General features: G+C 39.8%; 1 protein-coding gene across 2 annotated transcripts in view; it reads right to left on the minus strand.

Annotated features, from left to right (window-relative positions):
* Positions 1-6,931: 6,931 nt before the first annotated feature.
* RDH10 (retinol dehydrogenase 10) overlaps positions 6,932-17,856 on the minus strand; it is a 38,818-nt gene continuing 27,893 nt past the window's right edge. Inside the window, exons 3-6 of one of the 2 annotated variants that reach the window (XM_038388961.1) lie at positions 14,273-14,371; positions 11,535-11,680; positions 10,310-10,441; positions 6,932-8,343 (exon numbers count right to left, since the gene is read on the minus strand). In XM_038388961.1, coding sequence (XP_038244889.1) covers positions 8,220-8,343; positions 10,310-10,441; positions 11,535-11,680; positions 14,273-14,371 — 501 coding nt within the window. In that variant the 3' untranslated portion in view covers positions 6,932-8,219. The remainder of the gene's footprint in view (positions 8,344-10,309; positions 10,442-11,534; positions 11,681-14,272; positions 14,372-17,856) is intronic. The other variant, XM_038388960.2, reaches the window with a different exon arrangement.

Raw genomic sequence — 17,856 nt, forward strand, 5'->3', positions numbered from 1 at the left:
ATCTCTCTGGAGTGCCAGGGGTGCCATCCATTTGTGTTCATTGAGTCAGAGGAGGGAGACTTCCTGTTGCCGGAATCTGAGACAGCAATAGAGCCATCAATGGTAGAAGCTCTGAGCATGTCAGACTCAACGGATCATGACGTTTTTGATTTGGACAGTATTAATTGAGTGGGTATCACTGGCACAGAGTCTGGTACCAGTAGAACCTTGGGTTTATGGGCTTTAGAGTCATGGCCGTAGGACTTAAAATGTACTAAGTTTTTAGGGATTGAATGAGCAGATTTACTTGATTTAGGCAGAGTTGTGTCAGACGTCTTCAAAGCAGACCTAGAAGGAGACCTGCTTTTATGCTTGTGCAAGTGTTCTCTGCCTCCTGGATGAGACCCTGACAGGAGGGCTGTTGATATGGAGTCCCCTGCAACAGAGTTAGACTTCATGGCAGGAGGCACACGCCATGTTGATTCAGGCTGATGTACTGGAACTTGGGGATGGGGGGGTAGGGAGGCCTACAGCCTGGGTCTGACTGTGGCATCATTGCCTTCTCCATGAGGTGTTTTCTAAGGCAGGGTTCCCTTGCCTCACAGGTATGGCTAGGGAAAGAACAGCAGATATTACACTTAGCTCTGCTGTGCACCACCCTGAGACAGTACAAACAGCACTGGTGGTTGTTGCTGACCGAGAAGGAAAGGGGGCAGGACACACCGTTTTTAAAGCCTAGAGGTCTGGGTATAGTCCAATATGTGTAATGGGGGGTGGGGAGAGGATTCCCCAAGGTGAGGAAATCACTAGAAAACTATTAGAAACTTACTAAGTATAAAGACCTTTACACAATAAGACACAAAGGCAAACTTTGAAATAATTGCAGATTGAAGAAATCAAAGGAAAACTCTGGACAGTGGAAGTTCTGACCCAGGCCAGGCATCAGTAAGAAAGAACTGGAGAGGTTGTTATTCCGCTCTGCTCTGCCCTTTATGCCTTCCATTGAAAGCAAAAGGCAGGCAAGGGCACATGCGCGGACCAATGGACACTGCTTACAAGAATGCTCCAACACCAGGAGCATGGAATGCATTCACACACCTACAGTGGAATATAAATAGGGACCAGCACTTGATGAAGAATTTACAGTTTGTCCAGTCCAAACTACTGCCAGGCCATGTAGTAATTAAGTCTAATATTTATACAATTAAACATGTAAAAATTCCATCCACTTCCTGCTAATAACTTCCCAAATAACTATTGCCTGCCCAGGCTATGAGCTCCAGGTCAGTGGATGCCTACAAGGAGCCCCATTAACTTCAATTGGTGGGGTCTGCCTGAATGCAGCACTTTGCAGGATCAGACCCTAAGAATGTGAACTGTGTCCAAAAAATCAGTTCAAACATGTTTACTCCCTTGCATGGGTGTAACTTGTTTTGAATCCACATCTTTGTGCAATACAAGTACGGACAATAATAGGATTTTAATTCTACATTTCAGAGGCTGGACGCAAGAGAGATCACATTTGTGACTCATCAACTGATGGTGACGTCAGAGACTGGCTTTTACCTGCAAAATTCCCAAGCGTTCGCTCTGCAAAGTCTGAAGGCACCAGCTGTGGATGTCTGGTGAGAGTTCAGGGAAGTGTGACACAGCAGAGAGAATGGTAGTGAGCTGCATTTCAATTTTCTTTAGCTGCTGTTTTGCTTGGAATGTCATAGGCTCACATCATTTCACATGAAGGGATTTAGAAGCCTTCCTATAAAATGTGTGTTAAATCAATGAAACCTGTATGACATTTTTTCCTCCAGTGGTAATTTGGCTCCTCCGTGTCAGTGTCAACTAGAGTTTTTACTGTGTGGGGTTGTGTTTTCAATATATATCCCTTTGGCTCCCCAAAAGAAAAAGAGAACCAACGCAGACTCAGCCCAAACAACAGAATAGCCACCCCAACAAAAGTCTTAGCACTGGCTCAGACTTATAATAAAATGAGACAATTGCTGCTCTTTTGCCTCCCTGAATGAGGAAGGACAACACAGATTTTAACTGCTGAAACATTATTTAAAACACCTGCAAATGCATGCCCCCTAAAAGGAAGACTTTTTTTAAGGTGGAGAGTAGAGAGGATGGGAGTTAGCAGAGTGTGTGCACTGTGCCTTCTGCCTGGTGTTGCATTTTTCTAATGTCAGAGATGCCTTTGTTTTAAGCCACCGAATAGCTCTGAGGACAAGCAATTCAATCTCTCCCCCCTGTAGCTGTAATTGAAATTGGGCTAGAAATCTGTGTGCAGGCCAGTCAGAAAATGCCAAAAGAATAGCCTCTCTCACTTTATTTCTCTCTTTCTGAATTGCCTGGTTGGGCTCAGAGACGCAGAGGCAAAAAACAACAGTAAGCAAACAAAAATGCATAGCACCTTTTAACCCCCCACCCCTCCAAATAGTTTCCATTATTTTGTACCCAAACCAGAGCATCCATCCTCAATGAGAAATACAGCAGAGTCAGATACTTTTATCTCTGGCAGGTGAGAAACTTCAGGCTTTCAAACACAAAATCCTGTCATGAATGGTCTGGTTTACTTGGTCTTGCCTAATTGACCTCTTAAGGTCTCTTCCAGCCCTACCTTTCTATGATTCTGTGCTGCTGGAATTATCTTCAAGGACTACAACTTGAGGAAGAACTCCAGGCAATGATGGAACAGGAAGTTACAGCAGCTGTAGAATCTGAGGTTAATGATTTTCCCAGTGGGGCTTTAGCTTTTGCTCTGTCTCATTCCCTCTGGCCCAGAGTGCTTTATTAGTTTCACTGCTTCCCAGCCCTCTCAGTCCCACAGGCTACTTAGCTGACAAATTTTCAAGGCAGCAGATTGTGTTATAGGTCCCATGTGAGAGAATAATTCTAAGTCCAATTCCAAATGTTTAGTAACAAAGGCTCAGCTTCCCAAGGTGGATCCCAGGAACACTGAAAGCATCTCCACATCTGACTGTTCATGCATCAGAAGAAAAAGGAAAGGAAAAATGCAGTTTCTGGAAAACAAGAGATTTGGGCCTCACAAGCATATGAATTACGGATTTGCATGTGTTTTTTTGCCCCTTCAGTAAAAGGGGATGGGTTTGGTTGACCCAACTGTTCTCATTAAATACTCCAGGTTTTCAGATGAGACCCTTCAAATGGGACTGCAAATATTTACATACCAAAAATTCAGGGGAGGGAGGAAAGTTGTTTGGAGCATCTGCCTCCCTAATCTAGCCTAATTGTTCACTTCAATTAAAACTGTGTCTTGAGAAGAGACTTTGGGCATGGCATTTCTGACTCCCTGGTTTGACTTTCTTAGGCAGTGACTCACACTAGACAGTTTAAATGACTGCCTCTCTCTTTAAGTGAGGTTGAAATGACTTGTTCGCTTGAGAATACCGCAATCTCATCAATAGCTGTGGTTGATAAGTACTCTCCTCAAACTATAAATAAGGCTCCCTTATTAAAATACTTTTCAAATTATTTTTTAAAAATTTCTTCCATCAGAAAGGTTACAAACATTTTATGGTCTTTGGAGGGTTCAATAAAGGTAGGCCTGTTGCCCTAACTAGTGAATTTGCTTATTTGTCTCTGTATTGATCAATTTCCTCTAGCAGGCCATAAAAGTGTTCTAGAGAGAGACCCTTTACCTAACCACTTGAACAGCCTGCACCTTCCCCCTTCTGCAGTATTCCTCATACATTCCCAGCTGTCCTTGGAACTGACCAAGTGCCTTATTTTGCAAATACTGAAAGATGTATGTCAACAACAAATTAAACTTTAATGTAAGATTGTGGTTGTTTAACAGAGAGAGTTAAACTCTGGAAATGAAGCACAGAGAGCAATCACTACACTGATTTTATTTTAAGCCACAGCAAGCAGACATAAAATGGCATTTGTCATTTGGATAGGGGATATTAGGGAGATGAAAAAGTTCACAACATTTTTTAGGACCTGTTCTCATTTGTTGTCCTTCTGTTGGTAGCCTTGATCTCATCTGCACACTGCCTATTTCTCAAATTTCCTACCACTCCTAGCACTGGTGTAGACAAGAATTTGGCAGCCACCATCACTTTAAGCATGACGATACATAGACCTGCTCTGAGCAGTTAAGCAAGCATGGTACTTAAAAACAACAGCCATCTGCTACTGTATGTACATTTAGTGGTCTCAAGGTTGCTACCACCCCTGGAGCTGAACCAGTACAGTGGGAACTTTGGTGATTAAGGGCTAGTGTAAACATCCAATGAACTGATGAAAAAACAGCAGCTAAAATGCACAGTATGTATCCTTTTGGTATGCTTTATAAAGTCACCACCAATGAAAGCTCATCATAAGACTTCTTAGATAAAACCACTAGCTGTACTGATGACTAGGCTTTAGCTAGTCCCAGGTATCACTGCTGCAGGAGTAATCAATACAGGGTAATTTGTTTGAAAGATAATGAGGCTTTTAGTTAGGACTCTGATTTTGAGAGAGATTTTGGGAAATATTATAGCCTGGATTGATATTAATTGTAATTAGTACAGTCTAGGGAGAGGAAAACAAATACCCTACTCAATTAATCCCTACTTTTGACCTGGTATTTAGGTGTCCCATCTTATAGTTTGAAAGCTTTTTATGGCAAAGATTTATTTGTGTAGTGTCAGCACAAAGTGAAAAAGGAAGCACATATCTTAAAGTACTGTAGTCTTTAATATTACTTAAACATAGATAGCCCCAGGGTTTAAAAAAAAAAGTCATGAATTTGCTTAAATTGGCAAAAATCAGTCATGGGCTTCTCCCTACTTCCATCTCATAGCCATGCTGAAGCACACCAGACTACTTGGGATTGTTTATTTAGCACCATGTTGCTGACTCCACTGTCACAGAAATATTGGCAAAAAGAACAGGAGTACTTGTGGCACCTTAGAAACTAAAATTTGTTAGAGCATAAGCTTTCATGGGCTACAGCTCACTTCATCAGATGCAAAGATATATACATAGATACAGAGAAGATGGAAGTTGCCATACAAACTGTAAGAGGCTAATTAAGATGAGCTATTAGCAGGAGAAAAAAAAAAACTTTTGTAATGATAATCAAGATGGCCCATTTAGACAGTTGACAAGAAGGTGTGAGGATACTTAACATGGGGAAATATTGCACATATTTGAATCTAACCCAGCCACTCTCAGTCTCTATTCAAACCCAATTTAATGGTATCTAGTTTGCACACCTTCTTGTCATCTGTCTAAATGGGCCATCTTGATCATTACTACAAAAGTTTTTTTCTCCTGCTGATAATAGTTCATCTTAATTAGCCTCTTAAAGTTTGTATGGCAACTTCCACCTTCTCTGTATGTGTGTATATATCTTCTTACTATATGTTCCATTCTATGCATCCAATGAAGAGGGCTGTAGCCCACGAAAGCTTATGCTCTAATAAATTTGTTAGTCTCTAAGGTGCCAAAAATACTCCTGTTCTTTTTGCGGATACAGACTAACAGAGCTGCTACACAGAAATATTGATCATTCTAGCTTCTTTGGAAGGAAAGAGTGGCAGTCTAGTTAACTATCTGGAATTTAGAGTTCAGAGTTTTATTACAAAGTCAATTTAAAATCAGATTTCTCCATCAACTATTGCTTCCCCAGTCTGTTTTGGGCATCTTATACTCCTTCCTGTGTTGATTTTACTTTTGTGGCAGCCAGTTTTATTTCCCATTCTTTGGGTACTTCGAACAGTCATTCATTTGCTACTTGAGTACAAGAGACCTATTTCATACGCAGCGTTTTCTTCATGAGGGTCTGCTTTGGGAGGGAATGTATTCAAATCACTATAGACAGGCACAGGCACACTTCATGGCTCAAGTTTTAAAGGACTGCCATTTGTGCCATGACCACTGGGCTTTGTTAGTGTCACTAAGATGAGAAAATGAATGAAAGTGATATGGAGGGGCTTCTCAGAGAACTTCCAGATCAAGTATGAAAGCAAGCATTTAATTTCAAACTCAGGATATTACAGCAAGAAAATGAGGGGAAAACAAGAAGATTCTACAATAAAAAAACCAGTTAATTCCAGAAAAGGACAGAGTCCAGCTCATTCTGGTATAACTGTATAGGGCTGCCAGGGACTAAGTAAAAGCTTATTAAACCAGTTCCAATTTGAAGTCACTATCATAAAGAATAATTTCTACAATAACACAAACACTTGTCTAACACCTTAAAGGAAATTAAGCAGCTTAAAGCTAGCTTCTCCCTCCTGTGTTACCATTACAGAAAATACAAGCTCTTTTGAAGGAGCAAATTTGGTAAGTTCATCTAGATATAGACAGTATAGCCTTGAAAAACCAGCATTTTTTTTTTTTTAAGTTGGTAGTTTATATAGGAGGATTTAGTACAAAGACTAGAAACTAATATACTGTGCGTAGACTAAACAAATTGAAGTAGCATATAGTCAGCGCAGTACAATCCCCTCATATACATACTGTAACCACAGTATTTATTGGCATTATGGTATTTTTACTGAAACAAGCTATAGAAACAAGCACCTTTTAGATTGTTACAGTATAACTGTATGTACAGTAGGGGGTTACAGTGCATTGTCTATCAGTTTCTGAACAGATGGAGTTAAAGTGCTGCCAAAACCCAAAACCAAGATTGTTTAGACAAATCCTAAGCACATATTTTGAGTGGCTTCTGTAACCAGTTAGTTAGTGAACGAGATCTGATCGCTTTGAAACACTGTAACCAGAGGCCTAATCCTTCAGTTCTTACTGAGGCAAGACTTTCATTACCTTCATTAAGGGTTGCACCACCAGGTCCTATAACATGCAGAAAGTCAGTTCAGGAAATGAGTAACTGTTCATTATTTGAACTAGGTTGAGGCTAAAGGCTATGCAACTGATATCAGTAAGTTAGTACTGTGACATCAATAAGCCGTTCAAGAAAACATCCCAATCACGGTTTAAGTAAAAGGTGGCTCACTTTAATAAACAAACATTGGTCACTATTTAACAAGACATTCTAAAAAAGTAATCACATAATTTGTTTGATAGTAATTTACAAGTGGATGGTATACATTAAGATACAGAGGTAGAAATTCACTTTTACAATGTTTCACTAATACACAAATTACCAAATTCAAGGCACAAAATTGTTTGCTTTACAAAAAATACTGTAAAAACATCATTTGCTGTTCTACAATGCAAATACAACTTTCAAAAAAAAGTCTTTACACCTTTCCATATTCCACATGTAAAGTTGCATCAAGCATTATTTTCTTTTTCTTTTGTTAATAGTTGGCACAAAACCAGGACTTGCATAAACAATTTGTATCTCTGCTGGAGTTGCTTTGTATTTTAGGCAAGAGCCCAGCTACAGAAATTTAATACAACTTCCTCGGAGGGTGTGGTGGTGGGGGTGCAGTGGGGCTGATGGAAGCAAGATTAAGAAGGAAGAAAAAAAATATAGTCTGCTAGGGGAGGAGTCTGCCATCCAGAGTGATGGACAGAACACAGAGCATATTTCAAGTCAAATGACTTGAAAAAGAGTTGGATGGCTTAAACTACAGACTTCATTTCTCAGGAAGAAGAAAATGAGATGCCCAATACAGCTTTGCTCTGAAAAAATTCCAAAGACATCTATTTGCCTTTGAATTGGAGATTTACAAATTCCTTTTTAAACACAGAAGGCATGCAGTCACTACGTAAGAGAATTACACCACAGGTCAGCCCTGGGTCCTTTACAGCTTGGGTTAACATGTGGAAAGACGCATTCATAATCAGTCCTTGAATTTGCTAAAAAGGTCACGCGTAGAAATAGTTTAAATTACATGATTTTGTTTTAATACATAGAGAAAGAAAAAGCAATTTCTGAAACACTGAAAATCTTCTAGTTGTAGACAGCTTTAAACATTGGCAGTCTGAGGAAAAGATCTCACACAGTGCATCTCTACAAAAAGTAGTATAACTAGCTTTACTGTACATACAGTAATAGTCTAAAGAACAATGGTGGCAGCTACATTTTAAATTCACTTTACCTATCACATTTTCCAAGTACTCTATAGTCAGTTTATTTACAGCATGTAAAAAAACCATTGATTTAAAGTTCAATACACAGGTTTAAGATCCAAGAGAATGCCACAGTAAAATGTTGACATTTGCATCAGCTAGATGCAAGTGCACTTCAAAATTCAGTCATGTAACATTTTTGATCATATTCAGCTACAAATGCCAGTCCGTACAAAACAGTATTAAATTCCATTTTTTGCTTCATTGTTGTTTGTAGCCTGTTTTCTTTGAGCAATGAAAGGGTACATACACTTGTCTGCTCCCAAGAACCGGTACATGCACACAACTGCTTCAAAGGGCAGGATGCTGAAGAAAAGGGGAGAGGTTATAAAACTGTTATATGGCAGTGGAATGAACTTACGGTGTACCATGATCACTTTTATGGAGACACAGTTTAGCCATTTCTGGGCTACCTAAGGGGCAAAACATTTATGTTTCTCATTTCACTAGGATATTTATGGAGAATAAAAATACAAGTCTGCTCAAACTACATAGATGGCCTCTTTCTTTTGTCTCCTACTCATTTCTAAGCCTTTAGCATGGAACCCTTACATCCTCTTCATGACCTGGCCCATGCTGCCTCTGTCAGCTTCTTGATTAAAAACAAAAGGTCTGCTAAAATCTAAACCTCCCCACAAAGCAGCATTAGCAAAATAGGCCATTGTACATTTAAGAGACACAAAACTCCCAAACAACTGTAGAGATAAAGATGTGCAGTAACTCCACAGCTTAATCACTTACTGTCTGTGGCAACCCATATCCCCATCTTTTGGGCCCAATTATCCCTCCCATAGAAGGTACCCCAGAATAAGAAGGAGTGAGGTTCCCCTCAGTCTTCTCCAAGGAAATTCCAATGGGCAAAGCAGGCTTTCCACTCTCCTCCCTCCACTCATACATATTTGTATTACCATAGCACCCAGAAGCCCTAGTCATGCACTAGGTGCCAAGTAAGATGTTGGGAGCTGAATGGCTGCTGGATTGGGACCAATGAGGCACACAGCACGATCTTAGCTGTTAGAATGCAACTCCTCCACTGCCGGAGCATTGGGAGGTAGATGTTGCTGATGCAGGTTCTGCGGCTCCTGGTAGCACTGCTTGTGCAGTAACACTGGAAAGAGGCCTTTGATCTAACTGCTGCTGCCTGGGGCATGGATTGCCCAGAAGCTGCTGGGAGGGCCTTTGATCTCCCTGTTGGAAAGCTGGAGCGCTAAATGGGAGACCCCAGGAGAGGCCTTTGATCTGGCTGCTGATGCTGCATGGAGCACAGTCTGTGCAAAGAGACCGAGCCAGCCTCAGAAGGAGCCACTGAGCACGCTGCTGCTCCAGCCAGTTCTAAAGGAGTTGCCGATAAAGCTTGTTGCCAGAAGAGGACAGACTCCCTCCCAAGAAGGGCTGACATGATGCTGAGGAGCAAAAACACCTCCTAGACTCTTGGGTGTGTCTGTCCACCATGATCGGGAGCTGCTGCGTTATGAATGGAGCAGAACCCTCAAACTCCTAGGTCCAAATTCCTCACAAGAAGGCAGTAAAAAAGGGTTGAAAAAAAGACTTTGCCATGTTTTAAACACTCTTCCTATGTGCTGCATACTGCAGAATAAAAATCTAGGAATAGATCATCTATTGAGCTGCCAAAAAGCAGCATGAATGGAGTGTTGCTCAAGTGGGTGGAATCCAGTCAGCTCCTTATGAGCAATTTGTCTGGTTCTGCCTCTAATATTGAGAGGAAACCCCAATGCTGGAATAGCCAGCTTAGCTACAGAGAAAAGAATCCCCACCACTTAAAAAAAAAAAAAAATCACTCAACTGAGTGGGGAGAAAGGAAGGTTTCTGTTCCCCTGCCTTTTCAGAATGAGTAGTAGATTCTACTTACAGATTTCCCCCTCTTCCCCACAATCTGTGTAGATCCCAGGGAATCTGCAGGAGGCTAGGGCCTTTGCATTGACTCTGGGGCTTGGCTGCTACAGATTCTTCTGCTGGCAACTACCTCAGGACCCACCCATAAATGTGATTCTACAGCGTGGAAGATGGCTGCAGGGAAATTAGTGGAGCCTCAGGCTTTTCTGGAAAAGGGAACGGGGAAAAATAAACACACAGTGCCATGTCCAGGGTAAGTCCCCAAGTCCATGGAGCTCATGTTGTGGAAAGCGATCTTGTGAGCCAAGGGAGAGATCTGTGCACAGAACTCCAGGGAAATAGGCCTCTGACTAAGCTTTTTGGATTTAAAGCTGTACATTTGTCTGAAGTGCTTAGTAGCTAGTATTTCACAAGTTACCTTTTCATGAAGGTTACCATGTACATCAAGCGAGGTGTGCAAATCATAGGCTGATCTGTAAGGATAGCTCTCATAGCCTGCTTTACACAGTAGTCTGGTTTCAGAGGTGGGAGGAAAGGCTCAATTTCTTTTCTGAAAGATTCATTTTTAAAACAGGTTATCAAAAGTAGATAGATGAGTTTTGGTAAAATCTGTTTACTTCATTAATAATTAAAGCAGAGTGTCTACTTCTAGAGTTTATTAGCTCACTTGTTTAGAGTATTTAAAAATGAATTTTTTAATACTCAAGTAGCAGCAACTTTTCAATGATTCTGTATTAATATTTTAGCTTTGTTTATAAGATTATCGATGGTCTTTATAATTAGATTTAAGCTACACACAATACATATAATTTGATAACATTGTTCTATTAAGTGCCATTTTAATTCAATATCAAGAAACTCATTAAATTTTAGTGCAGCTGGTGTATGAAAGATTGCTTCAGGTAAAGACAAATGTCAATATTTTGCTGGCATAGATCCCTGCCAGGACTACTGTTAGAAAATGCATGCAAGAGATTAACACCATTTACTGTCGCTAAAATAATGGATATTTGTATAGCACTACAACCCGGGATGTCAGAGTGCTTTAAAAAAAAAAAAAAAAAGGCAAGTGTCATAATTCTTACTTCAAAAACAAAAGCTAAACTCGAGGGAAGCAATTCAACTTGCCCAGGATCACACAGCAAATCAGCTATTGCTATATCGACCCATTGCACACAATACCTTTAATCACTAGAATTTTATTGGTATTGGAATAAATGCATTTTGAGTAACATCTTACTTCAGGCATAATATATGATATGGAGGAAAAAAAATACAAAAGTACATTACACAACTGAAACATTTCTCTACACATGACTAGCAAGATATTCCCCAAGTCAGTAGTCAGTCACTCAACATATGCTTCACCAGTACCCACTCTGAAGTGAACGTGTCCCCATCTCACACCCATCTTTACTGCCACATGCTGAGAGGAGTTACATAAATAAAAGGTACTGCTGGTGTCATTTCAACTGTTTTTCCTTTCCTATTAATTTGCAATCCCAAACCTCAGTGTTTTTGTGGTTTTTTTTTTTTTTTTTTTTTTAAATAAAAAGTGCTCAGAATTAGAGGATTAAGACTAGAATTCCAGTGGTGTGGAGGGAAGGAGGAAGAGAGAAAGAATATGCAGTTGGTCTACTCACCTGATTCTACATCCTCTGAACATTCCTGTATCTACAAGGTAAGGACAGACCAGGGTTGTTTTAATGCCATCTTTGTCAGCAGCCTTCAATTCATGGCTCAAAGATTCATGGAAACCCACAGCTCCAAATTTGCTGGCACAATAATCCTGTGTAGGCAATGAATTAAGAAGAAAGAGGACTATCACAAGGAAGAGTATAACAGATTGAATGGGCCTATCCCTTTAACCTTTCAATCAAAGTTAAAGGTGATGATGGAACAAAGAATAAATAGTATTAAAAGGAAAGGCATGTGGTGTTGTGTAGCTCTATTTTCAAAGCGGCAACACGATGAAAGATGTGCATTGAATACACAGCCACATCAGCCCAAGTGTCATGTTACATTTAGGGCAGTTAACACAACTCCTCCGTAAAAGCAGACAAACTTGAGTTAAATATCAAGGAGATGCCCTTTGAAGTGTATTTAAATGGCCTTATTCAGCAAACTATACGGATAAGGCAGTTTGTTTAAAATAAAAGTTAGAACAAGAGACTAGAGACACAGTAGCGAGTAATAACTACTTTTAGAGTCAAGTTCTGAGAGTGCCTAGTCCTGGAGCCAGAAACCCCTTATTTTTAACCCTGGTTTCAATGTGTCACTTAAGTTGCTATGGATCCTTGAGCAAGTTACTTACTTTTCCCTCAGTTTCTCAACTGTAATATGGATATAGCTTTCCCATCTCAGAAGTGTATGTGGATTGAAGTCCAAGAGTTACTTAGTACATAGGTGCAATTCTAAAGTTTCTATTAGAATCATCCAGTAGAGATACTTGAGTGCTGATCAGTTCAAGCAAGCATACTTCCTTGGCCATATGGGTCCATTGGAAACACTAAGACGGGGTGCTATAATCTACAAAGTGTTGAGAGCTATGCCCAATTTAATTTTTATTCAGTGGTGCAAGTAGAAATCATTTCTTACTGGTACACTGCACTCATGGGAGGGACACGTGACCTCCCCACGTGACTCCTCCCTGCCCTGTCCCCAACCCGGGCCCTTGTGCTCTCCCTGTCCCCTCCCCATGATCCACATCCATCCCATGTTACCGGGGGAGTCCCTATCCTCCTTCCACTGCGCCGGAGACTTCTGCTGTACAGACCCCCAGGCAGGACGACTCAGGAGATTCCTCCTGTATCTTACTAGTACGGTATACTGGACCGTTCAACCGTACTTGAACCACTGGTTTTATTTCTATTCAGGGACTTCTGCAATTCACAGGTCTTAACCAGGCCAGCCCTAGAAAAGCTTGTACAACACTAGAGTGTTTCCAGTGTTTTGCCAGTAACATGGATGAATTTTTAGCGATTAACTATTTGAAATGGATTGTAACGGCACAGGGTTAGCTCATGCTTGCTGCTTTCCAGTCCCTTGGCTCCCAATACAACTGCAGTACACAGAAGTCTTATTGCCTATTCTGATGCACCAACAAGTTATGCAAAAAGGCCAAGATTCAGAACTGACTAGTTGTTTTGGGTGCCCAATTTGGCATACCTTAAAGGGGTCCGATTCCAGGTCAGTGTTCAGCACTTTCTGAAATATTAGGTCCCTTTAAGATGTCTCAGAGTAAGCACCCAAAAAAGTCACTAGTCACTTCTGAAAATCTTGGCCTAAAAGCTTCAAGAGTAGCGTTAAAAGAAAAGGAGTACTAGTGACACCTTAGAGACTAACAAATTTATTTGAGCATAGGCTTTCCTGAGCTACAGCTCACTTCGCTGAATGCATCCGATGAAGCGAGCTGTAGCTCACGAAAGCTTATGCTCAAATAAATTTGTTAGTCTCTAAGGTGCCACTAGTACTCCTTCTCTTTTTGCGAATACAGACCAACACGGCTGCTACTCTGAAAAGAGTAGCGTTACGACACTTATGCTTAACCCTCATCCACATTCGCAGGGTATTCGTAGTATTGTACCCAATACGCATATACGTTGTGATAATGCACCAACTATTGGCCATGCAACTATGATGTTTTAGGACATTCAATTTGCTGATTGATAATGCACTGCATTGACAGTGGTTGCCGCATACAGTCACTCTAAGGAAGGTACTCCAGAGTTGTGTGAAATCTGCATATAGGCTCACACTGAACAAGACTCCTACTAGTTCTTTCAATTTGCTAGTTAAATAAAGTGGTGGGTTTTTTGTTTTTGTTTTTTTTTTTCTCAAACTCAGACAATAAAGAATTGTTCTTGGTTTCTGAATGCATTTGGTAAAATTGAAGTAGGCAAAAATTAAAGTCAAGTCAATGTAATTTTTTTTCTCCACATTAGGATGAAAGTTAGGTTTGACAGCATTCAATGTTTACTGTTTGGATAATATTGAGGTTTGTTTTAAAGCATTTTTTGTGAGTTTCATGGATTTAAATTTTCACAGTTGCAGGAAATTGGTGACAGCAGTCAGACAAATTATATAACAGTAAATGTTGAGCTTAAAAAAAAGTTAAAGCTTTATAATTATTAAAATAAACTGTCAACATCACGTCAAAATACACTAAAAATTTCTCAACCAATGCTTTTCTTACTTTGCCTATTTGTAAATTTTGGTAAATATCGATAGAAATACCTTTTCATCAGTTTGTGTACAGTGAAATTGACATTTACTGACAAAAATCTAATCTTTCCAAACCTACTTACGCTATATTGTTTACAGGAGAAGGCATTTATCTTTTGTGATAAATATGTAATCTTTATTATACAGTTAAACAAACCTCCACTCCTGCAGTACTGAACAATCCCAGGGAACTTGCAACTGTCACAATGTGTCCATGATTCATCTCCAGCATCTTGGGAAGGAATGCTTTAGTGGTCTATAACATGAAAGAGAGAAAAAGAGTGCACGCAAGTCTATTACTGTAAGAATAAAGAGTTAGTCATTCTAAACTCTATTCCAGTTCAGTATCAAATGCAAGATGGTTACACATGATTTTGAACTTCTGAGTTTTTCCAAAATTAATGCCAACAGAAAAACTATACTATGTTCTTCACATCAGACTATGGGGCATAGAGGATTATAGCCTGAGAAATCCTAAGGTTAAAGGATCAGTTCAACTCAGACATGTTTATTTTTCTACAAGCTACCGGGAGGTTTGGGGGGAGATTGACTTCCATTTTAGGGTCAAACTATTTTATGAAAAAAAGGAAAGGAGAGTGTTTAATTATACCATGGTTGTGTTAAGACTAGTGAAAAGTTACCAACTAAAGTTGCCTGTTGGCCAGGTCTTTTTTAAATTGGGAGGTTCTTGTGATTATCATCTGATTTACTCATTATCTTCTTGAACATTTTACAAGAGCAGAAAACCTTGCCTCTAGTATTTTGGTTATTACCTTCCACATATAAGCTAAACTACCTATCTGTTAATCTCAACTACTCATCTCATGGTTACTGGCATGGTTATAATTAATGATAGGTCTATAAGCTTTGTTATAACTAATGATAGGTCTATGTTTTTATTGTAAGACTTAAGAGTTTCAAAATTCAGCAGTAAAACTTCACTTAAAGTAGAAGCTTTGCATGTTTGATTTTTGCCCACTTCAATTTTACTAAAGGTTATTGCACTTATGATATTAAATCAGATCTCTTAATGCTATAAGATTGAACATAAGTCGTCAAGAGATTCAGACTCTGGGCTGAATCTCCTATTATGCCCAGAAGCTAAATGTAAACTCTGTACATGCTAAAAGATTTAAATTACCCAATAATTGTATTGCAATTAATCACACATTTCTAATCTGAAAAGAAAGAATAAAAATTTAAAGTCTAATCCCAAGCAATTAAATTACTTTATCAATGAAATAGCAAGATGTCCAATAGCCGTTACAATATTTTAATAAAAATGCTATCACAGTTATGATTTACATTAAGTTCTAGTACAATAGCCTGGATCAAAGTGTTCTTAAACTACAGCAACCTTAGGTAGTTTTAAGAACAGAGGAAGTTATTACATTTAGAAGCACATTTCTGGTTAATAACCAGGTCCCATGAAAATCATACCAACAATTCTTGATCTCAATACCAACTACCTCTAGCAGGGCCATTATTCTAATCATTCAGGGCCATTATTCTAATCAAGTCAATACCACTGAGGACTGTTTCAAAATGTCTTTTGTCTTCCCCAAAAACAAAACTTCCCGCATAAAACTTAGAACGAGACTCAAAGCACGTAAGAGCCCCAATAAGTATTTGCTACTTAATTGATGTCAGCTGCATACTTTATTAAAGTATAAAACTTCAGCTGGATTCATCTAATTCCATTCTTACGCTATCTGCATTTTCTAATCAGATGTCAGGACAGTTTTGCTTCAACAATTTTCACATGTTCTTGTGCTACATTTTTGCCTGCAGGTGTTAAATGACTAACCTAAACCTAACTCCACATAAAAACGGTTTTCAGTGAACAGTTGGCAAGTGATAGAAGATTACACAGCCCTGACTCCTTGCCTCTTCTGTTGATTACCATACATCTTTTAGATTCTGTTTCAGCCATATAATTAATTTTTTCCCCAGAAAGTCTGAAGTGAGTTCCCTCTTGTTTATTCCTCCCCTCATGGCAGGCCACGGTAAATTTCTTATGGAGTTTGAAACAAGAGTTCAGTTCACTTGCCAGACTAATCTGTGCCAGGCAACACAGAGTCCAACTTCTCTTCCCGTGCTGCATGGCAACAGAACCACTTGTTCTAGGGCACCATGGTCTGAAGTGTAACAGGCTTCACCCTGAGGGTACAGTTGTTTTAATGTCCGTTCCAGCCTCTGACACTACTAAGTTATCAGAAGAGGTGTCCTACAAATCATTCTCTTACAATATTGAAGTGGATGGGAACTGGGAGAAACACACCAGAGGTTAGAAACAATTTATATTCTAACAACTGGCTAGAGGCCCAATACAATAGGCTGAAAGCAATGCCAGAGCTACATGTTGCTGTTGCTTCCACCACAAAGCTCTACTTTTATATCTCAATCCTGAGCTGAAAGTCTTCAGCTCAAGGAAGGCCCAAGATTACAATAAATTAGAGACACAAGGTGGGTGAGGTCATGGGATCAACTTCTGCTACAACTACACTGCATACAATAAATACAGATGCAATAGGTGAGCTAATAGACTTCAGAGTCATCTAAACAGTTGGCTTAGGCAGTTTGTATGTTTTGAGTTGTCATATGCTGTCATATCCCTGTTGTGCATTTTAACTGGTATAGTGTTCCCTTTTAAAAGATGAGCCCAATAGTTTGGGTGGATAGTGATAACTGCTACCATTGGGCTACAGGCATCCTATGTTGATTTCTCATTTCCATTAAACCTTCCTCTTAAGTTGTTTCAGAGGGCAGAATTTACCCCTGCTGCAGGCTGGGTTTATTCCTTCCAAAAACCTGCAGCTGCCTTTTGATCTCTGCACCGAGGCACAGTGCTTCCACAAATCCTAGTCTCCACTCCCTTCCTTATGAGAGTCAGGCTCCCATATGGTCTCCACAGGGAGCTGGCCCAAATGCCTCCCCCACAAAGGCTTTATAGGTGGTTCCACCATCAGCTTCTATTCAGAAGTCTAGACGGTCATTCTGAAATGACCTGGACAGACTGCTCCCATCTCATGTTCCCACAGAACTGCAGAGCCTCACTATGCAGAGTGAAAGCAGAACTGTTGGTATATGGTGGAAGGGTTGGTGAAGAAAAGGGCATTCACTTTGGAGCCAGCATGCTTCTGCCTTTTGGGGGACTTTCTGGCTTTTTTTGGGGGGAGCCCACCATGCAATGTTGTGAAAGGGTGCATGTGATCTATCAAATGATACACAAATCTTCTACTTCACCCAAGACTCAGTGATGTGGCTCCTCCAATGGACTCGCTGTTAAACATGGTGTTTCACAACATTTAACAAACGAGTGTAACAATCAGGGTGTATCCATAAGTAATGTTAGAGTTTGAAAGATAGATATCTCCCCCTCTCCCTCTCCTCAATAAAGAGAGTGTCCAGTTCACCAGTATATATTCAAGGAAAGTAACTAACAATTAGACATCTAAAAACAGCTCTAAAAGCCCATTCTTATGTTACATTCCTTCAAAATCAGAGAATATAGATTTTTTGCTGCATATCCTCAAGGTCAGATTTGGCCTATCTTGGACCAAGAGGAAATAGAGAATACCTTGCTAACAATCCTCATTAAACCAGTTTCTGTTGGTGAGACACAAGCTTTCAAAATTTACACAGAGCTCTTCCTCAGGTCTGGGAAAACATACTGAAGAGCTCTGCAGAAGCTTGAAAGGTTGCCTCTCACCAACAGAAGTTGGTCCAATTAAAAAAAAA

The sequence above is a fragment of the Dermochelys coriacea genome, chromosome 2, assembly GCF_009764565.3.
Source record: "Dermochelys coriacea isolate rDerCor1 chromosome 2, rDerCor1.pri.v4, whole genome shotgun sequence".
NCBI classification, from domain to species: domain Eukaryota; kingdom Metazoa; phylum Chordata; order Testudines; family Dermochelyidae; genus Dermochelys; species Dermochelys coriacea.